This window comes from Octodon degus, unplaced genomic scaffold, assembly GCF_000260255.1.
Source record: "Octodon degus isolate 3935 unplaced genomic scaffold, OctDeg1.0 scaffold00055, whole genome shotgun sequence".
NCBI lineage: Eukaryota > Metazoa > Chordata > Mammalia > Rodentia > Octodontidae > Octodon > Octodon degus.
In genome coordinates this window covers 3,652,869-3,680,752 of record NW_004524631.1, presented here as the reverse complement: position 1 = coordinate 3,680,752, position 27,884 = coordinate 3,652,869, and the positions used below count along the sequence as shown (strand labels likewise).

The 27,884-nt window shown below is 43.5% G+C and overlaps 1 protein-coding gene across 1 annotated transcript in view; it reads right to left on the bottom strand.

The window, feature by feature from the left end:
- Window positions 1-27,884, bottom strand: part of Nceh1 (neutral cholesterol ester hydrolase 1) — a 62,996-nt gene that overhangs the window by 17,253 nt on the left and 17,859 nt on the right. Inside the window, exon 2 of the mRNA XM_004633443.3 lies at window positions 2,162-2,390. Coding sequence (XP_004633500.1) covers window positions 2,162-2,390 — 229 coding nt within the window. The remainder of the gene's footprint in view (window positions 1-2,161; window positions 2,391-27,884) is intronic.

Genomic DNA, 27,884 nt, shown 5'->3' with positions numbered 1-27,884 from the left:
TTTTTTTTGCCTTCTTTGAACGTTCATGAGCCTCTCGACTTTCCTTTTTTCTCTTTTTCTCATGGTAATCCAAGCGGTACCCATAGCGTTTACGATGTAATTCAATATATTCATTCTGTGGCATGATGACAGCTGCAGAGCCACTGCCGGTGGCCTCAAGAGTGCAAAGAAAAGTCCTAACTTTGGGGCGTCCCAGACGCACGAGCTGCCTCTGCGCCTAAAGATAATATTCTTGATCTTTCTAAGTTTGTTTCTTCTTGATAGCTACGTGTCATTTATATTTTAATGCTGAGTTGTGTAAGCTGATAGAATATCAACAAGTTAGCATGCGTATTAAGAAATATCTATTCTACTTTATAAAAACATATCTTCAAAGCACAAGTTGGCCAAAGAGCTCTAGATAATTCCTTCATATCCTAGGCCACTGAACTGTATATTGTTTGGGTTTAGAAAGCTATTATTATCAACATTTCAAAATAAGTCTGTGTTTTTTAAATCTTTTCTTAAAAATAAATCTGAGGCTTTTGTAGATAAATGGATGCAGCTAGAGACTATATTAGTAAGTGAAATAAATCAGATCCACATGAGCAAGCGTTGTAATATCTTGCTAGTGTGAGAACCAGAAAGAGTAATGAAAATCAAAAAGGTGCAACAGATACTGTGAAAGGGAAAGAAATTGTTCAATGGGAAGGAAAAAGTGGGATGAGGAAAAGGACAAATGAAAGGAAGGAAAAAATATATTTAGGCATACATGCAGGATGGTTTGGATAATTGTACTGTAGATTTCTGTTGGTCTTTTGAAAGGAGCAGTTAATATTTAATTTTTTTAACTCTGATTCTTTTTCCTCTTTTGAATTTCTTATAGCTTCTTTGATAGTTTTGTTTTTTCCTTTAAATGAGTCTTACATGTTTATATTTGTTAATCTGAACAATCAATTTAAAGATAGCATGATGTAATACAATAACCATTGTTGAATTCCTACTATTTTGTCTAGTAAAATCTTATATCTTTTTTTTTCTATCACTATTTTCTATTCTTTTTTTATGTATTTAGTAGAGAGTCTACAGGGTCTCACTATACAGATCAGACTTGTAGTGATCCTCCTGTTTTCAGCCTCCCAAGCACTGGGATTACAGGCATGCACCGCCACAGTCAGTCTCAATCTTGTCTCAGCGGGCCTCAGGGAAGGGGTTGACACAGTACGCTGGGGATTGAACCTAGCTACTGCACCTTGCCTAAGCAGGTGCTTTAGTCCGCTGAGCTATCTGGCCAGCACTTGTTGCTCTTATCATTGTTATTATTTCTGGGTGGCTCAGCCATCCTGAGGGCAGGGCTGGTGCAGCATGTGGTGCCAGGATCGAACCGCAGCCCCTTGCGCCTGCCTAAACTTGCCTAAGCAGGTGCTTTAGACCACTAAGCTATCTTGCCAGCCCCTCTTTTCTTTTTTAGGTACTGGGGATTGAACTCAGGACCCTGTGCTTGCCAGGCAGGAGCTTATACTGCTGAGCTATATCCTCAGCCCACTATTTTGTATTCTCTAAAAATCTTTTTTTTTTCCATAATTTTATTGAGAAACAAATAGCAATGAGACAGTTTCAAACCAAATTGGTAGGACAGTTTCAATAATTAACACATTGCATACATTCTTCCTAGTGGTTAATTGCTGTACAAGATGCGGACATGATATCTTATTTACAAACACCGTTAGAACAAATCCCTCTGTTCATTAAGAGAATGTAACTGTATAGCTATCCTAATCACTTTGAATACACAGATACAAAATGGACATTCATTTGTATCCCCTTTTTTTGTTAAGTTCCATTATTTGAAATCTTTAAAAATCTTTAAAAAAAAAATCTGTGAATTAGACCAGAGAGAATATTTTCAAACAGCCTCCTGCATTAAGAAACAAATCTACAAGCAAACATCTTGACATCATATAATTATTTCATTTACCATTAAAAACAGGATCCTTCTGTGAATGCAAAAGAAGCACTATTAAAAATCCTATCAGGATAGCAGGGGCTAAGTGGGACAGGCCAAGAGAGACAGGACAAATGCTCCTCTATCCCGCACCTACTGAGAAAGCCAAAATCAATCCCAAACCCTCCCCAGGGCCATCCACAAACGCCAAACGATCAGAAGGTGACCAGGACATACTTGCGCTCGCCAAGGCCCAGCCTCCCCCGTGGATGTAAACGACGCTGCGTCTCAGCGGCTCGCCGGGTTTTGGAGAGCCTTCAAACACTCGAACTTCCACACCGTCAAAGTCTGTGTCAGTCACCTTCACTCGTGCGGAGGACCACGCGCTTTTCTTGCCGAAAGAAACGATGATAAAATTCAGCGCGATGAGATGGTGGCTCAGCCCCAGGTAGTGTATCAGGTTGCTCTGCAGGAGGGGGAGGGGAAGCAGAGGGGGGACCGGTGTCAGCGGGAGTTCTCACCAGTGACTGCCACCGAGTTGGGGGACTCATGCGACAGTTGTAACCCGATGACAAGTGCAGTTACCTTGTGCTGACACAGCCAGCGCGGACATACCATTTTCACACATGAAATGTCTTTTCACTTTTCAGGCCAATCCTGAGAAGGAAACGGGACGGGTAATGTGAGTTCTGTGTGCTCGAGAAAGCTTAGGAAGAAGCACTGAGCTTGCCCTCCAGGGTAGAATAAGTGGCAGGTCTGAGGCTCAAACCTAGAATTTGTGAAGTGCAGCATTTAGTCCTTTTGTTGTTGTTGTTATTATTATTGTTTCATTTTTTAAAATAAGCACATCTTATTGCCACAACATACTAGGAGTGGAGAAAGAACATTTAAGCGCAAATAAGAGGAAGGCAGTATCTTTAAAGGGCTTGAAGTTTACCTCTGTGTGCCTGTGCTTTGAGCGCAGGAGAAAGGAATGAATGCGAGAGAAGCAACCAGGTCAAGGTCCTAGCACCGAGAGGCAGGCCAGCTCAGGCACAGCCAGGAGCTTTCCAGAAATGAGCAAAGGCCACCCTGCCTGAGGTCTCTTCCCTTCTGACCCTGCCAGTCTGCGTAAAGCATTCACAGGAAGTATCTGGCAGCAGGGGACACAGAGACGCAAGAGACGCGCCACCCACGCAGCAGACACCCTGCAGAGTTCACTCCTCTCTTTGCACTCGTACAAGCCGCTCAGGAGGGAGACTAGCTGGGGAGGAACAGTGCTCTTTTGTAAAACGTGAAACAGACCTTGGTGGCTGGCGGAACCATCGAGATGCCATCAGAAGATCAAGGCAACAATGGTAGCAGGAACCAGGACCAGGCGACATCCACAGTGTACCGTCCCTGCTTCCCACCCTATGAGTGGGGGCACCCGGTTGTCTTGGGAGGGGACCAGGTGGACTACAGTGCTCAGTCCTCAGCCTCTGACAGTCAGGCATCTGAGCCGTTTACCCAGTTCCCCAGATAAGAGCTATTATTGTGTGTGACAAATCTGTCACCATGAAGAGGGTTGAAACGCCCTGCACTTATAAACCATCAGTTGGAATTTGTGAAGAACAAGAACAAGAGGCAATTAATATCACAATGAAGAGCTATTTCAGGAATTCCACTAATACCCATTTGTTGGTAAGTATCAGAGGGGGCAGTACAAATGAATACTAATAAAATAACTCAGTTTCTATATGCGCTGTGACACCAACTGCCCAACTCACTGAGAAAGTTAAAATAACTACGAATGTCCTTGATCTAAATAAATAAATAAATAAATAAATAAATAAATAAATAAGGGCTGGCCAAATAGCTCAGCAGATCAAGGTGCCTGCAAGTAGGCGCAGGGGACAGGGGTTCGATCCCCAGGCCTGCCCTGCTAGCCCTGCCCCAGGGCACACTGAGAGGGCTATTGAGACTGGGTGTGGTTGTGCGCCCACCTGTAATCCCAGCTCTTGGGAGGCTGTAAACAGGAAGATCACTACAAGTCTGATCTAGCAGTGAGAACCTGAATACCCTGTAGACCTTTCCCTAAAATACAAAGAAAAAAAATAACTAAACAAATAAATATATGTGGGGGGTTGTGCATGTGTACACATAGAGGATTCTAGTTAGCAGTATAAGCTTTTAGCAAGTTGGAAAAGGCCAGTCCTCATTGAAGTTTTGTACAAAAATAGCAGTCATCTTCATTAACACTGAGATTTACCAGGGCACAGCTGAGAGTCACTGTACCTGCCAAGATTCCTAGGGGAGACACAATCAGCCCTTGTCTGTTATCAAAGAATAGGACATAGGCAAGAGCCACTCCATTCCTCATATGACACTAGCTTGAGAGCACGAAATGCTGAAGTACAAAGGGCTGAGCTTCCTGACTGCCTCATGTGAGCTGCCCTACTCCACCACACCCTCCTGCCAGGAGGTGCTCGCCTTGGGGCCAGGACCATGCACTGCACCCATGGAGCTCAGCAAACACAGGAAAGGAGGGAGGGAAAGAAGGAAGGATGAATGGAAGGAGGGAGACAGAAAAGGAGGGAGAGAGGGAAGGAGGGAGGAGAAAGGAGGAAGGAGGGAGGGAAAGAAGGGAAGAAGAGAGGAAGAAAGAAAAGGAGGGAAGGAGGAAGAGAAAAAAGGAGGGAGAGAGAGAAGGAAAGAAGGAAGAAAGGGCAAATGGATGGATGGATGAGTGGAGGGAAGGAGGAAGGGAGGGAGAAAAAGGAAAAAAAAATTATGAACAAATAAGGTGTGCTTTATTTTATTACTTTCTGGGTTATATTTTTTCCTTTTTTTTTAGTTAAATGACATCACTATTGAATATTTAACACAAATTATACATGAGTACTTTCCACTGTAGGAAAGCTCAAAAATCAGCACAACATCTTCCCAGATTCACTTTCAATGAGGACTCTCCAGGGCCTCCTCCATGTCCCACGTGCTTGGAGTGCAGTCGCCTTAACCTAGTTTACCTGTCCCTTCCAGAAACACCTCGGCCTGGTGGCTTTCGCTCACTGTTGGCAGAATTTCCAAATAGCCATCACACTGTTTACAGAGGCAGGGTGACTTGAGGACAGAAGCGCCGGGTCCAAAAGGGACGGAATGAAGAAAGCTCATATCCAGGGAGCCAGGGAGGCTGGGGAACAAGCAGTAGGGTGACACTCCAGCCACATGAATAACCTAGCATGTGGTCAAGTTTCAACAGGAACCAACTGCATTAAATACTTAAGAGCATTGATTCCACCTTGCAACCTGCTTCATTTCTCCTGCTTGGTGGTCTGGACCCTACGTCTGTATTTATCTACCCTTTTCAGGATGGTCATCTCATTCTGTCAAATGCCTTTATTTTTTACTCTCTCTGGACTGTGCTCTACTTGTGCCAATTATAGGAAGAGCCGTAACTCTTCTACAGGTCACCTATTTTCCTGCATGAAAACATGTGCTCCTCTGTTGGGTAGGGTACTGGGAAAAGAATCCAGAGAATCTCTACCACTGAGCTATAACCCCAGCTCTTTTCCTTTTTTCTGCTCTGAGATAGGATCTCACTAAGTGGCTGAGGCTGGCCTAGAACTTGCCCTCCTCCTAACTTAGCCTCCTGAATGGCTGGGACCATAAACATGGACCACGAACACTGCCCTGTGGTCTTATTTTTTAAACATGGTAAAGTCTGGGCATGCTCTAATGTAGAGATTTCGGGGGGATATTTATGGTGGAACCCAGGGTGTCTAACATGTTAAATAAGTTCTACCACTAGGGTATATCCATAACTCTTTATTTTCTGAGACAGGGCCTCACTACGTTTCCCAGGTGGGATTTAAACTCATGATCCTCCTTCTTCATCCTCCTGCATAGCCTGCATTACAAGGATCTGCCATCATTTCCCACCAAATTTAATTTTCGTTGCTGTTGATTTTGAACTTATGTGACTTGCATTTGAGAACATTGTACAAATCTCCCGAGACTAAGCAGAACTTTTATTCTACACAGAACCTACAATCCTTATGGCACAAAACCACCCCGTGGCATTGCTATGGGGTGGGTGTGGTATGTGGCAGCTCATCAGTTGGCAATGCGGAAGGGACGGTGGGACCTCCAAGGAGTGGGTCCCCAGATTACTAGAGTATGTCCTTGGACATTTTTAGGCCATACCCTAAAACTTATGAGACTCTGAATTTTGCTCCGAGAATGAGTTGCTAGAGAAGTCCAAGCCATTAACCTAGGAAGTCACCATTAGTAGCCAAAGGGTGCATTAAGCACATCATAGAAGTATAATGCAGTTATTCCAATATCCTCATTTGATGTATGCAAACTATCTCAGCTCTGCCCTGTGCTCTGTTTTCTTGGGAAATCTGACAGCTATGGATTTTTTTGACCCTGCTTCCCATTCCAAATTACTCCGTGGTAAGATGACATTCAACAAAATGACATTCAAGAATAGGAATCATAGCACAATATCAACCTTTCTCTATCAAATGTATAAGATTGGTTTACTTTTAAATTAAGAGCATGGGTCAGGAAGCCAAGCCATTAGGATCTGAATCTCATTTCTACCACTTACTAGGTATCTTGGTTATTGTTTCTGGGCTTCGATTTCATCTGTAAAATGATAAAATGGTAAGTGGAGCACTGTACACCGATCATACAGTTGTTCTGAAGATTAAATAAGATAGCATATGAGAAGTACGTATTATCTGGCACATACTGTTATATAACTGTTATTATGCTTAACAACACATAATTACTATTAAAAAGAAAGGTATTACCTTAGCTTATATCTTATAATAATTCTTATACTTATACCCAGAAGGGTGTGTTTACCTAAGTTATTAAAATTTACAAATTCAGCATTAAGAATTTGATTTGGTTTTAGTCATGATTAACTTTTAACTCCAATTTTCGTATTTTTCTTCAACTCTAGTTTTATACATTCCCAGCCTACCTTTTCCAAATGTCAATACTGTAAAGTTCTCCACAACCCCCTCAATGAATCTTTTTGTTTTCTTTTATAAACATATAGAGTACAAAGCTTGCATAAGGAGAAACAATGTTACCAATATCAAAGATTGGCACCAAAACCTTAAAGAAGCTACAAGTAGCCTTGAAAGGAAAAAATTGTTTATATAGATGAGTTTCAGAGAGGAGGCATGAGGCAGGGTGTAACAGACTGGTTGGCAGAGAAGCTACTAGGAGGCACATACTTCAGGCGTAGACTTGGAAGTCAGACTCAGTGCCCCACCCAGTAAGAAAGACGAACTGTTACACAAAGGTGGAAGACGAAGCATGGAGTGGACAGGCTGTTCTGCGGACTAACTCCCCATTCTCAGAGCTAGCCTAGAGCTATGGCCCATTTCTCCAAATGCTGCACAGTTCGGCCATTTAGCCAGTGCTCAGTGAGGTGCAGGACACTTGGTGGACTTTCTGCCCTTGAGGAAGCTGCCCAGAAACTGGAAGACAGCACGAGGGAAGACCATCAGACTCTAGTCGGCCAGATGTGGTTTATGCAAAATTATTACATGATTTGAGACTTTTTTCTAACTTTTTTTTTTTTTTTTTACTTTAGGGAAGGGTCTATAGGGTGTTCAGGGTCTCACTATTAGATTGGACTCGCAGTGATCCTCCTGTTTACAGCCTCCTAAGAGCTGGGATTACAGGGGTGCGCCACCACACCCAGGGGGCAGGGCTGGCATGGCAGGCCTGGGGATCGAACCCCCAGCCCCTGCACCTGCTTGCAGGAGTTTTAATCCACTGAGTTATTTGGCTGGCCCTACTAATTTTCATGAGAAAGAAATAGCAACAAGACCATTTCAAAACAGGTTAGTAGGACAGTTACAATAATAAATACATTGTAAATTGTTGTCTTCATATCGTCACAGTAGTCAGGGTACAAGATGCAGACGTGATTGCTTGTCTAAGCAATAATAGTACAAATCTTCTCACTGAACCAAGAGAAAGTAGCTGTATATCTATCCTAACTATTTTGTATATACATACATTTTTCTTTTTTTTTAAATTTTATTTTTTTGTGTGTGTGTGTGTGTGTGTGTGTGTGTGTGTGTGGCCAGCTCAGCCCACCAGGGGGCAGGGCTGGCTGGCATGTGGTGCTGGGGGATTGAACTGCGGTCCCTGTGCTTTGCTAAGCTTGTTCTAAGTAGGTGCTTTAGACCACTGAGCCATCTCACCAGCCCCTTTCTTTCTTTTAAATATGTGCTAAAAACAACAAATCCTGCTTCCTTTCCCTAAAGCCTTGTGAGAATCTAATTAAAACATTGCTATACAACAGGTACTGGTATATCTATTTTATTCATTTAACTCAATGTTTCTCAAAGCTAGCAGCACACTAGAATCATCTGTACCATTAATGCCTGGGTACCAATGCCTGAGTCCCAGACCACTTATTAAGCAGTAATTTCTGAGAATACAACCTGAAGAATGTATTTGTTTAGCTCCTTAAGCAAATTTGATGCATAGCAAGGTAGGGAATCACTAACAAAGTCAAATGAATTAACTCATTCAGCCAACATGTGCCAATTACCTATCTGATCAGAAGTGCTCTACGTCTTGGGAGTACAGGGATAAATAAAGTAGAAGAGTCTGTTTTCAGAAAGAAGCATGCAAATGTAGGAATATCTCTGACCTGACAGATGATCTATGGTCTAATGTAGAAACTTTAAAAACAGAAGTGTATACCATTTTTTTAAAAAAGTGTATTTAGTACAGGGTCTTACTACATAAATCGGACTTGTAGTGATCCTCCTGTTTTTCAGCCTCCCAAGCACTTGTAGGCACATGCCACCGCACCCAGTCTCAATCGCCATCTCAGTGCACCCTGGGGGTAGGGCCTGCACAGCATGCTGGGGATTCTGCCCAGAAGTATATACCTTAAAGTACAGAGCTATCTGACTAAGTCAGGGAAAGAAGACAGAAATTGGTCAAAAAGGCTGCCTGGACCCAGGATCAGGGGAGGTGAATGGATTCTAATGATCAGAAGGCTAGGGAACGACAGAAGAGAGCTAGAAACAGCTGGTTGTGGGGCTGGTGTCTACACATCGGTCCTTTCAAACCTCACCCAGCGAAGATGGAAAGAGAACGCTAAGCCTCCGACGCCTCCTTTCCCTCTCTCAGACACACACTTTCACTTGCTGAGGGCTGGATTTCTACTCCAAATCAACTCTGCTTAAGGGACAGTTTTTCTTCCTTTTCCTTTCCTCCAGTTCTTTTCTCCCTCCCTATTCCCATCTCTTCCAAAATGACATTTCCTTAAGTCGCCCAGGCTGGCCTCAAACTGGCAGTCCTTGCCTTAGCCCTGTGAGCCTCTAGGACTACAGGTGCGTACCACCGCACTTCACAGAGCACCACGTCTGGGGGATTTAGGGCAAATGGTAAATGGCACGAGGAGAAGAAAGTTGATTTGCTGAGGAACAACAGACATACAAATGGGATCAATGTTTTGTTTTTGTTTTTGTTTTTAAATGGAACCTTGGAGAACAAAAATAGTAGAAGTCACACCTTTTTTTAAGGTAAAAGCAGAACTGAGCTGAACAGAAATTAACTTTTGTTTGGAAACAAATGTCTCCTTTCCTCCCAACCTCTAAGGAATTTATCATAAACTTGCCCAAGGTCAATGCTTTCCACATCCCACCTCCTTCTCCTTCCTAGGGCTTCAATTCCCTTGATTCTTTTCTGTAATCTTGTCTTTCGCTCTTCACAATAGCTTTCCCTACATACATGCTTAGGACTTCTTTCTCTGCTTTAAATAAAAAAAAAAAAGTTTCCTATACTCTTTCCCTCAGGCTGGTGCCTGGCGCCTTGCTTATCCATGAACACAGTGACAGTTGTCCGTCTACCTTCCCTATCCTTGTATCTTCAACTCCCACTTGTCACGACCTCCTTGACAACTTGACTTCCAGCCACACATCTCTGATGAAATGATCTCTGCTGGGCTCACAAGTCACCTACTTGGCTTATCTGCAGCTATCTGACAACCAGCTCTTTGTTGAACTTCTCTTCTTCCTTAACTACTCCCGTTTCCTTTTTCTCCTGTCATCCTGACAATTTACCCTCCCTCCCATCTGTATGTGTGTGTGTCTCTGTCTATTCTTAATGGATTTTTTTTTCTTTTGGTGGACACCTAGAATCGAACTCAGGACCTCATGCTGGCCAGGCAGGAACTACACAGCTGAGCTATATCCCTGACCCCTGAACTGATTATTGTTTTTGTCTTACCCACTGGTTCTTTCCATGGTGGTATTCTTTAAAGTTCTAGGTTTTTTTTTTTTTTTTTTCTGTTATAAACAACCTTATAATTCCTATTTTCTTTGACCAGTGCAATGATCTCTATTCATGTTCCGATGTCTGACACCTTCATCCTCAGGCTTGATCTGGCTTTCTTAGGCTCCAAGCCCAAATTTCTTTCCAACTCTCTCCCAGATCTGGCTTTTCCACGAACCAAGCTGGGGAAGCAGGTCAGAGGTAGAGCACCTTCCCAGTATGAGCGAGTCCTTGGACTCAATCACTAGCACTGCAACGAGAACAACAAAAGTCTACTCTGCCTTCCCCTGCTCGACACAGCAACTCACTACCTCTAGTTCTCAATTAGTTATCTGGCCATAAATGTACCTGCCACAACACCTTCCTCTGCTGCTTCCTTGTGCTAATTGATTTCCAATCAATCAATTCATCTCAGCTCTATCTGCCAACGTTTTCTGAATCTAGCCACCTGCAGTCATGATGCTGCCTTGGTGAAAATGCTATTTTTCGCTCTTGTCTATTACGTTGTAGACAATGCTATAACCTGGTGTAACTTGGCTGCTTAAAAACTTGAACTACCTGCTTCCTACAGAAAGAAGAAAAACATCTGTTCTTGGCATTACACTCTGGTCCCACTCGACATTCCAACCATATTTCTTGTCACCCGCCACCCCACCCTGTGTGCTCAAGCAAACCTTGAGTAACAGTTTTATTTTTTATTGTCTGTTGTCTTTGGCAATATCTTTCAGAAGTATCCTGGACCCAGCACTTGCTAGGACACAAAACCAACTGACAAATTAACAGGGGTCTGTCAGGTCAGTTGACATGCAGTCCGTAGCCTCAAAGTGGCCATGTTATGAGTAATTATAGCATGGAAATCTGCACCTGCTACAAATTAGGGTGCACTTACTCAGGTCCCTGGCCTTTGGCAGAAGTGTATCCAATGTGGTCCCCTTTCTGTATATCTTTTCTTCTTATTTCCTTTACTTGCCATTACATTTTGTCAAATAAGCCCTTTGTCCTGTGATGAGGTTTGCATAGACCCAAAGAGTTCTGTTTGGGACAGGATTATTCTCTGCCCTCTGCAGTGAAGGGGTTTATTAAACCCATTTGTGAAGTACAAACACTATAATAATGTGACAATAAGCCTTTCTCAGGGGATCAATGAACTACAGAATTGTTCAATTTGTTTCAGATTGTTTACTTTAATACCCAAGAATCCATCACAAGCTACAAAGCAGATCTGAGAAGATTCCAACCACCATGCCACAAGACAATGTGGGTTGGAGAGAGAATCCACTTTCTCAGTTCAGTTTAGTTCTTGTCACCCTCCCAGCACACCTCTAGGGCTGCAATTCAGTCTCATGGAGGGCTTGTCTCTGCCCAGGTCTATAACTTTTAAAAACTTGACTACCATACAGGAAATAGTAGCTCCTATATGGTTAAACTCCATTAGCACCAAAAGCCTGTTATATTCGAAATCTAAAGGATTCATCCAGGGCAAAGGCTTATGTGTGTTGATACTCTGCCTGTCATTGCCCTCACTGTAGGGGACAGTCAGGACTAAAGCATCCCCAGAAATCAGCCCAGGTCCCACAGGGTCACATAGGCTGCTGAAGGGCAAGCTGGATTTCACCCATGTGTTCTGGCTGCAGAACTCTCAACCATCACTTCGACTGCCACTCACCAGTGTTATAACCTATGTAACCATCTCCATTTTGTAACTAGAACAGCTATTTTGCTATACAACTCTGTGCATTTCTGTTATAACCTATGTGATTGACTCCATTTTGTAACCAGAATAGCCATTCTATTATACACCTCTGTACATTTCCACTGTAACTTTATTAACAAGGACTGTTTGGCATAAGCTGACAACTTAGACTTCATCTTTGTGGCTCAAGCCGTCTGTCTGGCCTCTGAACACAGTTTTGTTAATGTTCAAAATATTCCTTTGTTCTGAGCCACAGATCGTTAAAAGCAATCTACACAATGTTTCCCGTGATCAGCCCCATATCCTAAGGTAATAACTCTCTGTTCTAAGGATAATTCCCTGTTCCCAAAATTATCATGATATCTTTTTGTGACATCCTGTGATCAACACCATGCCATAAAATTAATTATTTGTTCCTGAAAATTGTAACCACATGTTAAAAGAATGTAACCTGTTTCCCACAAGTGGACGCTGACCCCTGGGCTGCATTCCCTCGTGCTCAAGTCACAAGACCTCCCCTTTGCCGTTTTCAGCCTCAAAAACCCTTGCCCCTCCCCACCTCTGCACACACATACTTGGAGACGAGAGTACGTGCCACTGCTGAGCTCAGCTAAATAAAGCGCTTTTAAGTTGAGTCCGGTTTTTGATTTTTGGGTTACAACAACCAGTAATCTATTTTTAAAAATGAACTGATAAATTTGCAGTGAAATTTATATCATAAAACTAGATGATTTCAGATCTGGAAGGAACATTTAGCTGCTCATATGTACACGAAGGAAAATGGCCCCAGAAAGAACACAGGACTGCCTCCGGCCCAACAGCCAGGGCATCCATCAGCTCTTGCCCTGACCTGGCTGGATCAGGAGCCACTCTGTCCCTCCAGCCGTTCCTCACCAGTGCAGTTCTCTCCAGCCTTCCCTGGTAGCACCTCTCTCTGTTCTGTCTCTCTCAGCTGAGTTTCCTGCAAGCTAGAAGTTCCCTTTTACTCACATCTCTATGAGTTTAGCAGTAAGTTGGGGATTGTGGGTTCCCTCAGACAAAGTCTTGATCTTCGGGGTCCAATTGTTTTTCTAGGACTAAGTATGCTCAGTACCTCCAAAGTAGTCTTAGCATCTGGGAGACACTGGGATAAATTTCTAGTACTGCTGTAGTCAGGGTTTACAGGGTAACAGACCTAATACAGGACACATACGATTATTTTATAGTAGTCACCTGTAGGGTCAAGTACAAAAGACTGCAGGAAATCTGTCCACACAATAAAGACCCAAAGAATCCAACAGGCTGGATCTCACAGCAGCGTACTGCATGAGTCCAGCTGAAGACCTAGAGGCCAAGGCAATGTCCTCCATGAGTTCAGCCGGAGGTCTAGAGCCCATGGCAATGTCTCATACAAGTCTTTATGGAGGATCTGCACTGGGAAGGCCCAAAGGTCAGTGGTGGAAGCCAGAAACTGTGTGCCAACAGGATGAAGGACCTGTGCCAGCAGGCTGAGGGATCTGCACTGCAGCCAGGAAGGGAAGCTCAAGGAAAGACCCAGAGCTCTGCCAAAGAGCCATAGCCATCCTTGGAGACAGTGAAGACCCAAGCTCCTCCTCTGATGAGAACAGCAGAGCTCATCTCAGGAAAGCCAGCGTGACACACCTCTACTCTACAGCACCCCAAGAACATGCCATCTTCCCCTCCAGTTCTGCTCTTATGCTGCTCACGCCAACTCTGAGGTGGAACCACACTGACTCAGTCGAGCTGGGTGTTAAGCTGATGACTAGTTAATACACCACAAGTAACAGAAAGCAAAAGAAAAAAGAAAAATCTTTTCTCCGGTGCCCCAAATACAGCTAATCATAAACAAACATTCTTCTCCAAGGTACTCAAAGTTTGCCTTGATTGCCAGGGTAAGGAGCACTTGTTTCCATTGAAGTGTTCCAACTAGCAGCTGACTAAAGGCAGCACAAAAGAATTAAACTTCCAAGCAAAACCCCTCCAGCTCACTGGTGGTGGACAGCAGCTTTAAACTGGCCCACTCACACCCTCCGCTTGACTTCACAACTGCACATCCACAAGCTGGGTTCTTCTTCTGCTTTCTGTGCAGTACAGGATGCAAAAATTAGCGAAAACCCTTCAAACATAGTTTCTTAAATGTAACGGTATGTAACACGGTAAACATACAAGGCAAATGATGTTTTCAGACACCTAGGAATGTCTGAAGAGCCAGACTCAGAGGATAATAGTGATTTAAATACCTCTTGCATAGCCTTTGTATGTGCTTGATGGTTGATGAAAAATTAAGGCAATAACATATAAAATACAAAATAATGATGTACCCTTTGGGACGGCTACTTAAATTCTTATTTGTTTGAATCCCGCAAGAACTTGTTAAACTGGAAGAGCAAACATCACGCTCATTTTATGCTCATCTGAGGCTGAAAGAAAGAAGGAAAGTGCCTTCCCCAGGATCAGATGGCTCCAGGTGAGCCCAAGACTCATAACTGAGTATTACCCCACATCAGCGCTTGGAAGACAATCACTAGTCAAATTGTTGCTTAAAGGTGAGGCCCCCTCTAGCATACAAGTTTCAAATCATTTGAGAGTAAAAGGGTTAGAATCAGGGTGGAGAAAGATAGTGGGTCCTGAGGGTCGCAGACACAGTCCACCTGACAGCAGATTCTCTCTGCTGGCAGCTCTGCACAGCCGGTTAGCAGGACCAGTTTGCCCACATTATTAGTGCTTGAGAAAATGAACATCAGAACAAAAGCCCAAGCCCTGAGAGCAGCTCTCCTTTGTCCTGCCAAGTTTCAAGCTACTGCAGACTGGTCAGTCATTCCTGGCCTGAGGCCTTAGGAGACTGGGTGGCCCGCCAGCTCCACAGGCTCCAAGAGGCAGGCCCTGGCTGAAGACAGTGTGAATGAGTCCCCTGTGGCAGGCTCGCAGGTATCCCAGGATAAGCTGCGCCTTTAGACAGACTTCTGAGCAAACAGCCAAGACCCTAATATTTTAGTGGGATCCTGCCCCAAAATAAAAAAAAAAAAAAAAGGCTGGGGATGCAGCTCAGTAGAAAGGTCATGGGTTCAGTCATCTGTACAAGATGTCAGATAGATAGATAGATAGATAGATAGATAGATAGATAGATAGACAGATACACACACACACACACACACACACACACACACACACATACATGCTATGGAAACTGAAAAAATTCAATCATAGTTTAGATCCATAGTTGTACCATACAATCTGATTTGTTGAATGTTTAATGTACCAAGTCTAAATCAAAATATCTGTATAGAATGGGATAACTGTATTTGTCTTCCTCAGAGAAATTTATGCTTTGGGTAATTATAAGGGAACAGGCCAGAATTTATTTTTCATCAACTCTTGCAGCAAATGTTTAAATGGTACCAGGCACTCAAACTGAGATGGAGGCTAGGAGAGAGAAAGTAGAGGCTTCACCCGTAGGAAGCAAAGGGTGGGGACAAAGTGGAACAGCAGTGTGACAGTGTCATGATTTGTGTGTAGGTGTCCCTGCAAAGTCTCATGCAGTCATTGGGCAGCCTCTGGAGTTTGTGATTATTATAATTATTATTATTGGTAGTACCAATAATAATAAAACTCAGGCAAGAGTTTCCCAGGCAAGAACTTATTCCACTGAGCTATCTCCTCAGAGCCCCTGTGATTGATTATTGCGGGTGTGGATGTTGCACTTGCCCTGGGGCAAGTAACTCACATTAAATACAAGGAGGGATAAGTGGCTAGCTAGCTGCTTGGGCTGCTGCCTCTCCCTTCGCTCTCTTGCTCTTTGCTGCCACCATGTAAGTTTGCCCTCTGCCATGTGCCACTCACCCTTGGCACCAGCTGAGTATGGACTGAAACCTCCAGTAACTATGAACTAAATAAGTCTTTCCTTCCTTCATTTTGAGCATTGGGTATTCGTCCCAGAAACAAGAGAAGGGTAACTGAGACAGACAGGAAGCACCAAGTGTAGTCAGAGGAGTGACTTTCTCCACCTAGAGGGGCCTGTGACACATTCACTGTCTTGGTGACACATGACCTGGGCCCATAAGGATGAATGACAAATTGCCAGAAGACATGGGGGGTGGGGGGAGCAAAGTATGGTACCTTCCTGAGGGGCAGAAGGGCAAGGCTTGCTTGGAAGCTAGACACAGGGCTCGAGTCATATGGATTTCAGTGTTAAAATATTCTTAATTTGATGACTATAAGAATCTGATAGTTTTGATTCTGTTTAAAAATATTCCTCTCTCTGTCTATTCCACTTACACTCCTAGGAACGATGCCAGCTCAGCAAAAGCCCTGTCACATAGGAGAGATCCTCCCAGATGCCCTGTGCTTGCAGCTTAAGTACAGCCACATTTAGCACGCAGGGATTCTGGGTCCCATACAGTATGACACAGAGAGACAGGCAGGCAGGCAGGCAGGAAGAAAGGGAAAGGAGGGAGGAGAGGAAAAGGGAAAGGCAGGGAGAGGAGAGAAAATTAGAGAAGAGGCAGGACAAGGGAGAAAAAAGAAAGCTGGCAGGAAACTTGAAGGGCAAACTACACTTAGTAGAGAGAAAGCTGCTGCCCCATTAAAAGACTGCTAGTACACATCTGAAGTTGTTTTCTCTTTTTGTTTCAGCTAAGGCTCTTTAAAAAACTTTAGAAGGAAGTAGCCAAGGCCACATGAGATACTCTGACTCATTTCTTTGGATGCCCTAGAGTAAACTCTGCTCATTATAATACTAAATTCTCTGCTCAGAGGCCTTCCCGGCTGCCATCTTTTAAAAGGACATATCCCCATGACTTTCTGCTAAGCATGCTCAGGAACACCCTGGATGTGTGATGGCGAGTCTTCTTTCAGGAACAGGGACACGCATTTCTCCAGTGAGAGGTCTTGCTTTCTTTGTTTGAAGAGAATGCTGACTTGCAAATGAACTCCAGGGTCCTGCTTACTTGCTACTGGTAAGAACCTTCTCATCACAAGTCTACAAGTCTACCTCCTAGTCAGCAGGAGCAGCACTCACTGTGTTCAGGGCCAGACCCATCTTACCTGAAGAGACAGAAGGATTTACCAGTTGGTGGTAAATTGTCAGTTTAAAAAAATTCTGTTTTAAAGAAGTTATTAAGAATGTTTAAAGAACACAGTATTGGGGGGGGGCACAGTAAGCTACATCCCCAGCCTTTTTATTTTTGAGACAGTGCCTTGCTGAGTCAGTAAGTTTCCAGGCTTAAACTTGGAATCCTCTCACCTCAGAATCCCACAATGCTAGAATCACAGGCATATGCCACTGCCCACTTATTTTACTTCTTTATCGTCATTACAGGGTGGCCCACAGACTGACTACATCTGAATTCACACTTTTTTTTTTTTTTTTTGGTGGAACCGGGGATTGAACTAAGACTCTTGCACTTGCCAGGGAAGCGTTTATTCTACTGAGCCATCTCCCGGGCCCTGAATTCACACTCTTGTACCACAACTCTAGTGAATTAGCATCTTTGGAGGGAAAGCCTGAGCATCCCTCCAGGGACTTCTTTTGCCTGGCAGAGTGGTTGATTCAAACTAGGAGAGTCGTTAGGTCACTCTACTGATCTTTGCAAGGGCAAGGAGTAAAGGTCTGGGACAACGCTGCTGTGAGCAGAGCTGGCAATGCCCACTGCCAGGCCTCCCACTGAAGCTGGGACTTGTTATCCTTCAGCATGCATCCTCTGCAAAGGCCCCTGAGGTGCCTCCTCCTGTTTTCTCACATAAAACTGATCTCCTCGTGTTCTGTTATGTAATGTGTTGGTTGTGAGTTCTTCTGCACCTGAATGAGATCTGGTTGTGAACTCTAAAAGCAGACACAGTGAGCCAGTAAGAGGCTAGCACCCTGCTGGTACACAGAGACGGATGAAGAGGGCCATGAGCTCCAACCCCAGACCTGCAGAGGACAAGGAAGCCTCTACATCCTCACCCACAGCACACAGGAGCCCTTCTGTACAACAAGCAAGCCTGCCCCTTGAGGAATCCTGGGGATCCAGCCTGGGTGCTGGGCCTCCTTAGGCAATACCCTCTGCTTGTCTGCTTCTCTCAATTGCCAAATTTGGCAACAAAGGACCTGTGGAGCCAAGTCAGGCAGCTGCATGGACAGCACAACTAGTCAAAGGTTGGAGGCACCTCAGACTCCTGAGAAGGCACCAAAACCAGAACATGACTTTATCAAGAGTCTGCCAACCTCAGTAAAATGTCCGAGTCCTTGTCCTCAAAAAGTCGCAGTAGCAGTGTGAGAAGACAGAAGCCAAAGGTGACAAGGCCCTGGGAAGAAAGTGACGGTCCTATAAGCTTCGCTTACCAAAGCTAGGAGATCATGGCAAAATGAAAAGTGTGCTGGGCCTCAAGGGCTGATGACCCTTGAAGGTCATCATCTTCTTCTTAGCCTGAAGAAGACGAAGAGATGGGGTGGAGGGAGGAGGAGGGACTGCAGAGAAGGCGGAGATAGAATCAAAAGAAGAGCACCCCTCTCCCAGCTGTTTCATGATGCTGAGAAATAGAGACCAGAGATTTAGGAGACAGCAAGTAAGCGAGCAAGAAAAGATACTACATTTTTAAAAGTATTTATTGACTTAAGGAAAGCTTAGTTTTCTATTGACCGCACCAGCTATAAAGATATATAATATTTACCATCAATCCATTCTAACATTGCTATCATATATTCAAGTGAGGTGATCAAATCTTTACTAGTCCCTGCATTTTGAATTAACTTTCATTCGTTCTGAACATAATAAATGTAGACAAAGTTATTCACGGTTGAGCTTGAAGCTGTCTTTCCACGGCCAGTTCTGTGAGGACTGCTAATCGGGTTGAGCTCTGTAATTTGCTAGGAGAGCTAAGGCAGACCCCAAGGAAGACGCTCTTCTGTAACCTAGAGGTCAGCTGTACGCGGCAGAGAATGAGAAGAGAGAAAGCCTGCGGTGGCGATCACAGCACTCCTCTTACTAGACACAGCGAAGGGGCCGCTTCTACAGAAAGGTCTATAACCCAAGTGTGGGGCAGCAAAGGCTTTGGAGAACAGGCTACACATTAACTTCCACACCACTACTCACTGTCTCCAATGTCATATTCGAATGGTTTTTGGTAGTATCAGATTAAAAGGAAGAAAAAAAAAGCCTCATTGTATCACTTTACCAGAAGACATATAAAGTGCAACAAGTTCTCTAGAACAGGTATAATCTCAGGTTAGGCAGTTTGATGCTTAGGAAGCCTTTTCAACAGGTAGCTTTATCAGAACTCTTCACTGAAAATGAACTGCTTGGGAAAAATATGTTTGCAGACCCGATCACGTGCATCTGCACGCCAGCTCAGAAGCACAGTGTGCTGGTCTTCATTATTTTGCAAATGCGAATGTGGTACATTATATAAAATAGTATATACTCAAATTTTGTTGCTTGAGAACAGAGTGGCAGACACAGTTAAGGAATTTCAGGAAAAACAAATCTACATCAAAGAATTTGGGGAGGGGGGCAGGGTGAATTGTGCACAACCCAAAGAACAAAATCAGACACCAGCATACAGTTTTGTTGTTGGTGTTATTGTTGTTGTTTTACCAAAGTGATGTTAAAGTTTAATATTACAAAATTTTTTTCCTCTCACATCCTACATCGAGTAAACAAAGTAACTAAGCGTATTTTCTTTGAACCTAAAGCTCTCCTAAGTTACCATTTTTATAACTTAAAGTACTCTTAGAACTTAAAATGAAGTAGACTAATAAATAGTAATGAATGAGGAATGCATGTTTGTATAGATAGCAGTCCTTTCAAGCTGGGTACTTAGCCAAGTAGGTCAAAGGAAAATAAACAACAGGCTGTCTGGCATTATGTGTCCAACAAATGCCTATGAAATGAGTGAATATATGAAAAGAACACTTAAAATTATCTATTTAGCTAGGTATGGAGGCACACACTTGTAATTCCAGTTACTCTGGAAGCCGTGGAGAAAGAATTACAAGTTTGAGGCCATCCTGGGCAACTTGGTAAGAAAAAATTAAATTAAAGGGCTGAGAATATGCTTACCTCGATGACAAGGTGCTTGCCTATTGGGTATGAGGCCCTGGGTTCAATCCCTAGTACTATGAAGTAAGAAAAAAATCCCATAAATTTTATACCTATAAAAATAAATGCACTAGGGCCAGTGAGGTAGCTCAGCAGACTAAGCGCCTGCTTAGGCAAGTGCATGGGCCAGAGTTTGATCCCTGGCACCACATACTGCACTGGCCCCATCCCTGGGTGAGCTGAGCCGGGGATTGAGTCTCGGTGTGGTGGCACATGCCTGTAGTGCCAGTGCTGGGGAGGCTGAAAACAGGAGGATCACCACAAGTCTGAGCTGCGTAGTGAGACCCTGCACACATAAAAAAGTAAAGTAAAATAAAATAAGTGCACTGATGCTTTCTAAATACCCGAAACTACTCATTAAGATGTCCACTGCTGTGATTGGTAATTAAGAAACTGCTAGAACCTTAGCAAATGTCCAAGAAGAAAATTCAATCTAGAAAATTCCAGGATGCATGCAAACACACATACACTGCAAATGGCTCACAAAAGTACAATTATTAAGCCACTATACTATGAATAACCCCCCATATCACCTAAATATGGATGAAAGTTAGTCAAGTAAATAAACTCCTAGGAGATTATGAGTTAATCTAGTTCACACACCTGGTGGTTTGGTTGGGAAATTAAGCCACACTGACATAAGAAATCAACAATACCACATAGTTTATGTGCGGGTGTGCGGGTACGCCAGTGGTTGAAAAATCACGGTCTGCAGAGGACTACTGAAGAGCTGCCTTCATTGGGCTCCACAGGCCTTTCTCAGCTTCATTTCCTCCACTCTGGGTCAGAGTCTTCACTCCCTCATACACCTTTTCTCACCAATTCCCTTTCCTACAGCCTCAACCCTTGGTAACTTAAACTGAATGCAAATGGCATCACATAGTTTTAGAACCAAATGGGCCCACAAAAGACTGTCCTAGAAAGATGAGGCCACTGAGTCCCAGAAAGCTAGCTGGTGAGCCTTATGTCACTTAGTTACTGGCATGTTGGGGTGAAAACCAGGTCAGCAGGTCATTAGTTTCATGGTCTTTCAAAACATGTCTATGAAACAAAACTTCAGTTTTATCTCAAAGTTTTTGCCATCCCATTTTTTCTTTCCCTTCCCCTTCATGACAAAATTTACCAATTTTATATTTTTAAGAAAATTTTATTTATCTGGTGCAGGGTCTCACTATGCAGCTTAGACTCATAGTGATCCTCCTGTCTCACCCTCCTCAGAGCTGGAAATTCAGGCATACACCACTACGCCCAGTTTCGGTGGCTGGTACAGCACACCCAGGGTTCTGGGGCCAGCACAGCATGTGGTGCCAGGGGATTGAACCCCAGTTCCTGTGCCTGTCAGGCAGGTGCTTAGACTGTTGAGCTATCTTATCAGCCCTATACTTATTTTTTATTTTAATTTTTCCATTTGCCTCCCAGACCTAAAACCAGAGCATCCACATCTTGATTTTATCATTCAAATCCTCACTATCTGCAGTCTTTTTGGAGATTCTCACACACTGCCATCTGTTTGAATAAACCCCTCCAAAAGCCAGATGAAAATTAATGCCATTGTAAGACTATTATGAAGTGGGACCCTTGGAAGGTGATTAGGTGATGAATGGGCTAAGGCTGTCCACGGAGCTGGCCTCTAATAAGAGGACACAGTAACCTGCCTGGTCCTCTGGTCATGCGAAGCCTGCTGCCACGTTGACATGCAGGAAAGAGACCCTTGCTAGGTGCTGGTACCATGCTCTCAGGCTTCGGATCTTTAGAACCATGAGAAATAAACTTCTTCTCTTTATAAATGACCCAGTGTGTGATATTGTTATTATAACAGACAATGCACTAGGACAACATCTCTGGCTCTCTAGGCTTTTGTCTTTTTACATACTTAGAATACTAAGATGATAGAATCAGAAGGAAAACCAGACAGCACTGCAGTTTCCAACACTGAGGAGGTGATTTTATACTAAGAGCTAAAGGGCAAAGGACTATGGGATCAACTCAGGTTGAGAAACAATATGTCAATTCTTGTCTGACATACACAAAATATGTCAGCTATTTTTTTTCTTGATAAGACAGGGTGTCACTAAGTTGCCCAGGGTGGCTTTAGACTCTAAGCTTCTCCTAGCACAGCCTCCCAAGTAGCCAGCATGATAGGCATGTAGACCACACCAGGCTTGTATGCCAGCTTTTGAAAGACATTGTCAAGTCCTAGTAGTAATAGAGACATCTATGCAGCTCAACATAATCTTTAATCTTTTCACCCCTATTAACTTTTCTTAAAATCTGTCCAACCTGGTCCTTTTGTCTCACAAACAAAGCCTGAGTCCTACTTCACGGCTACAACTAGCAAGTGGAGGGCTAAGCCTGCTCCTGAACTACTTATCGACCTCCGTTGGATCCAGTTTCTTCTAGTCTTCAGCCCAGCCCCCAGGCAAGCAACCCTTCACCTGGGATGACATCGAATGTTCAGTGTATGCCTGAGGGGGACAGGAAAGGGGCAAGTGCTTGCTCTTGCTTCAGCTTGGCCTTGCATCCAGTATATAGGATGTAAGGCTCAGCCAGTTGTTCTCAATTACACAATTTTTTTGCAAAACTGGATGTTGTGACATGGACATTTAAAGACATCCTAAGGACTTCTCTCCAAGTTCCAAGCACTAGAGGAGCAAACCCAGAATAAATTCCCTAGAGGAGATCTACAGGTGAGACCCTTCAGACAGGGCCCTCATCTAGAGAAAGGACCCAGGGAATGTGGACTCCTCCAGAAATTGGGTAGTACAGACAAACAGCCCACTTCTTTTTCCACCCTTTCTTTGCATTTTCTCCTAACTTTTAATCCACCTCCTTTCCCCTGTTGGTTGTTTTGTACCCAATTCTAGAGACCCTAACTGGGATGAAGATCTATCCAAGTTTTCTGTCCTTAGGGGCTAAAAAACAAGTCATGAGTGAACAGGGAGTTTTTAAAAAGTGGAAAACATTCTTGGCCTAAGGAGAGGTGGGCTAGCATTTACATTTCCACTGCCTGCTGCGGGCATTGCCAGAACTACTGTGAAGTGAATAAAAAATGCGGGTCATGACAGCAGGGGCCACGTCAGGTGGCTTTCTCTGATGGCAGGTAGCCAGTTCTTTTCACATCTCTTTTCTGACCCAACAGGCCTGCTCATGGTTCCCAGATTTGCTCATTCCTCCCAACTTGGTTTTGCTCAGGTTTCCTAACTTCTGAGGATTTTTTTTTTTTTTTTTGCTCCAAATGCCTTCAGGGCAGGTTTGGCTGGCTTGAGTTGTGGGGATCAAACCACAGCAACCTGAGCCTGACTGCTTTGTTGAAGCAGCCACTTAAAGAACTGAGCTAAGGGGCAGGCCCCCCTAACTTCTGTCTCAGCACCCATATCACCCTTCTCTTGTCTACCTGCAATGCTATTCTGACCCATGCTTTGCAGTACAATTTCAATCCCAATCCCCGCAGCCGTTCCAGCTCAGTTTTCCCATGCTGTGCTCGCTGCCCTCATTAACAGTACTGCCCACCTGAAAAGTGCCCAGGTATTCACTGTGCCCAGATGCCTCGCAGCCTGCACGCCGGTCTACCAGCTGTGCAATGCCGTCTTGTCTTCCCAAGCAGATCCTGTGGTCCTTGAGCATAGGAACCAATGGGATCACTTACGCAGAATGGAGGGTGTTTAATAAATAACTGTGCATGATGAGAGACATCAAGTGAGTGTTTATGGCTGAATATGTTATGAGACCATAAACTCAGGTCTTCAGGCTCAGGGTAACTAATGAGTAAAACACTGGTAAGCATCAGGGAGCAGCAAGGCTTGTGGCAATCTGGAAAAACAATGCTCTGCAGGAGCAGCTGCCACTCAGCCCCAGGTGACGGCAGGGCGGGGAACTCCTGGCTCTGTGTTCCAGATGACAACTCTTTTTTTTTTTCTGTATTTTAGGGAAGGGTCTACAGGGTGTTCATGGTCTCACTACTAGATATGTCTCATAGTGATCCATCTGTTTACAGCCTCCCAAGAGCTGGGATTACAGGCACGCGTCATCATGCCCAGTCTCAATCCCTGTCTCAGTGTACTCTGGGGGCGGGGCCGACATGGCAGGCCTGGGAATTGAATCCCCGGCTCCTGCACCTGTTTGCAGGTGCTTTAATCCACTGAGATATTTGGCCAGCCCTAGATGACTTTTTTAAGACAAGCAGGATCCCAGATTTTTATGTGAACTATCTGGAACTCTACACATTGGCAATGAATTTTTAAAATGTTCAATATACAGAATGGGCAAAAAATAACAAGCACAGGTCTGATTTCCCCGCTTTTCAAGCCTGACCACATTTTCTCACACAGACAATACACAAGAGCAGAAGTGTTCTTTCCTTCAAGCTGGATATCAGCAAGCAAAAGCAAAACATAAATCAGGACTGGATTTTTTGGTTGTGTTTATTTTACATTTTAAACTACATTAATGCGTAGATGCAGTTTACTTATCAATGAATATGGAAATCATGGAGAATCTAAAGGGAGATAAACTGGGGCCCCAAGGTCTGCAGAGGAGGCTGATACTTTTTTAAAAATTATTTTTCTACTTTCCAAACTGGAGATTTTCTTTGATTTCAGTATAGCTATTTTGATGAAGATAATTGTGGTCATTCTTGGGGAAAAATCACAAAATGGGGGTGAGGCTTAATTGCTGAGTTAGATTTCAAAGAAAAGATGGAAAATAAGAAAAGACAAATCAATCTATTTATGGATCCATCAGTTGCTAGATCGCCAAAGCTTTTAAATACTGTCTCGCTTAGCACCCACCAGGGCATTATAATCCACACTGGACACTAGAGGGAAGAGGAGGCTGTTCACTGTTCGGAGTTACGATGAGAGAGCCAATTCTGTTCTAAGGGTCACAGGCAATGCTGGACCGTTTCCTTCGAGCCTCTTCCCTGAGACTGACAGGTTAGATGCTTCGTGGGGACCCTGAACTGCTCTGGGTGAGCCTGGCTCTACGCCCCAGGCAGGAGAGGTAACCGACAGTCTTCACAGAAATAGAAAACCAAGCATGCTCAAGGCTTCACTTTTACAAAGGAGTTGGGAGTTCTCGCGTATAGCCAAACGGCCACAACTGACTACAGTATTTTTCACAGCTGTTTCCAAAGACCTTGGTTCACTCATTAACTAGCTTCAGAGGGTATGGATTCCCTTTGCCTAAAGGTGAATTCGCATTCAGGGAACGTCAAAGCTCTTCGGGAACAAGCTGTGCAGGACCACTGAGGCTTTAATTGTGTTCATGCTGAGAGTCCAAAGCGGTGAGACTGCTGTCTACACAGAGCTCAGAAATGCACTGGACTGAAATCCGTAAGGATCTGTTGCAGATTGTGCAACCAATGACATCATTGTGTGACCAATGACGTCACTGTTGTTAGGTCAGACTCAGCAGCGCACTTGAAACAATGGGCAGCCTGTTAATAAGCCCTGCATCTCCCTGCAGTAGACATTCACTGAAGGGAAGAACAAGAATTCCAGCATCAACTATTTCCAAACAAATTCCAATTAAACAAGGTACCTATGTAAAGTGCGAAATTAGCAGGTTTTTAAAACACAATTACAAGAGTCTCACACACTGGCACACACCTATAATCCTATAATCTCACTGGCTAAGGTAGGAGAACTGCAATTACAAGTGCAGCAGGGGGACTTAGCAACCGAGTGATATTGTCTCAAAAAATGAAAATAAAGGGTTGGGTCTCATTGGGAAGGCCTTGGGTTCAACCCATAGAACTGCAAGTACAAAAGAAAACACACACACACACACACACACACACACACACACTGATTAGGCCTGGGGATGTAGCTGAGTGGTAGAGTGCTTGCCTAGGATGTCTAAGGCCCTGGGTTCAATGCCCAGCACCACAAGCCCCCACCTTCCAACAACTCAGTTATACTAGTTCGTTTTGGAGCTAGTACTGGTACAACTAGCATTCCTTCATACTTCTATTAGCCATATAATTTGGAAAATAACTTTAAAATAAGAAAGAATACCTGTGGGGATATTTATGGCCCTTGATCTATCTAGTAGGTCCACCTTTTGGGAAAGTTTTGAGAAAAATACAAAAACAAAAAGACTATACAAATATGTTCACTGTAACAGTCCTTATTGTGACAAGTACTACATAATCAAAACTTTTTGGTATTAGAAGAGTTTTGAAATGACACAAGTTCTTTGACGCATTCATTAAAAGAGAATTGGGAAAATTATGCACTAATAGTCTGCTAAATCCTTCTAGTGAAACTTTAAGTAAAACAAGTAGTCCATCTAACAAAACAAGACAACATATATGAGAGGGAGGGAGGGAAGGAGAGGAAGGGAGAGGAGAAGAAAGGAGAAGGGAGGGAGAGGGGATAGAGGGAGAAGGAAGGAGGTAGGGAGGGAAGGGGAAGTGAAGGGAGGGGCAGGTGGAGGGCGAGGGGGCAGAAATATAGCAAACTAACATAAAATGGTGGTTATATTCAGATAAGACTCTGGGTACTTTGTTTACATTTTCCAAAATGCCTATGACATGATTATTACCCTTTCAAAGGCAACATAATTGTCAGTATACTAAAGGAATTATGGTTCTGTGGAGAAATTTTTAGAGCACCTACGACAACCAAGGATTAAAGAATTCAAACATTCTCTGACACACACCCACTGTCCAAACACACCCTTTACCTACTCCTGATTGTGTCTACTGCTCCCTGTACACACCTTGCCTAGACAGCCTGTCAGGGGAAGCCTATAGACTCGTCCCTTCTCCTCCAGCAAACAGACAGGAAGACAGAAATACTTAGGGAGACAAATTACACAGGAGTAGTTAAATAGGTGATCCTCAAGGACAGGCTGAAAGAATAGGAAAGAAGGCAAGGCAAGAAGAGGGCAGGGTAGGGGAAGAAAATACAGTGAGTGAAAAGGACTGGGGAGTCACACCAAGGAGTGGGGTTCATTAATCCCGGGCTCATCCCTCAGGGAGCGCACAGCACCTCCTCTCTCAAGACATCATAGCTGCCAGCAATTTCAGTGTTCATGTCAAACTTCACAAAAATTACTTTTTAAGTCAGCGTGCCAGGGGTGCAGGGTGACTGACCTGAAGTTTTTTGTGGGAGACAAAAACCAAACACCAGTAGAAACACAAATTAAAAGATGGTCTTCAATTAAATTCCATAAGGGATCACTATGGGTTTGTCAGATTCATTCTCTGTCTCCGTCTCCCTCCTTGCCCTGTCGTTTTAGTACTGAGGCTCAAACTCAGGACCTTGCGCAAGTGCTCAGACACTAAGCTGCACCCCCAGTTCTACAACACAGATATTCTTAGGTAGTCCAAGCCTACCTCCCCAATGGGCAGTTATTCTTGAAAAATTATACATTGGTTGCATGCTTTCATGGCCCTACTGTTAGTTCATTGAAAATGCTTTTATTTTTATTTTTTTAGTTCTTGGTGGTACCAGAGATCAAACTCAGGACCTCGTACTTTCTGAAAGTGCTTTTAAATAAGCCTGTGATCTTCAAAAAAAAATTTTTTTTTACCTTTTAAACAGAATAAACAAAAATAAAAACAAACAAAAGAAACCCATTAGGGTGATAAAGAACTTCACTAAACAAAATAATAGGAATTCAACAATGGTTGCTATATTGCATAATGTCTTCAAATTAAGTTGTTTAGATTACTAGATGTAAGCATGCAAAATTGGTTTTTAAAAAGTTATAATTAAAAAGGAGAAGAAAAAAACTTTAAGCATGAAGTGCTCCTTTCCATAGAGTAGCAGAAATCAGTAGTACAACTATCCAAGCTATCCTGTATATACACATAAATATATTTTCCCCTTCCTTCCTTCCTTCCTTCCTTCCTTCCTTCCTTCCTTCCTTCCTTCCTTTCCTTCCTTTCCTTCCTTTCCTT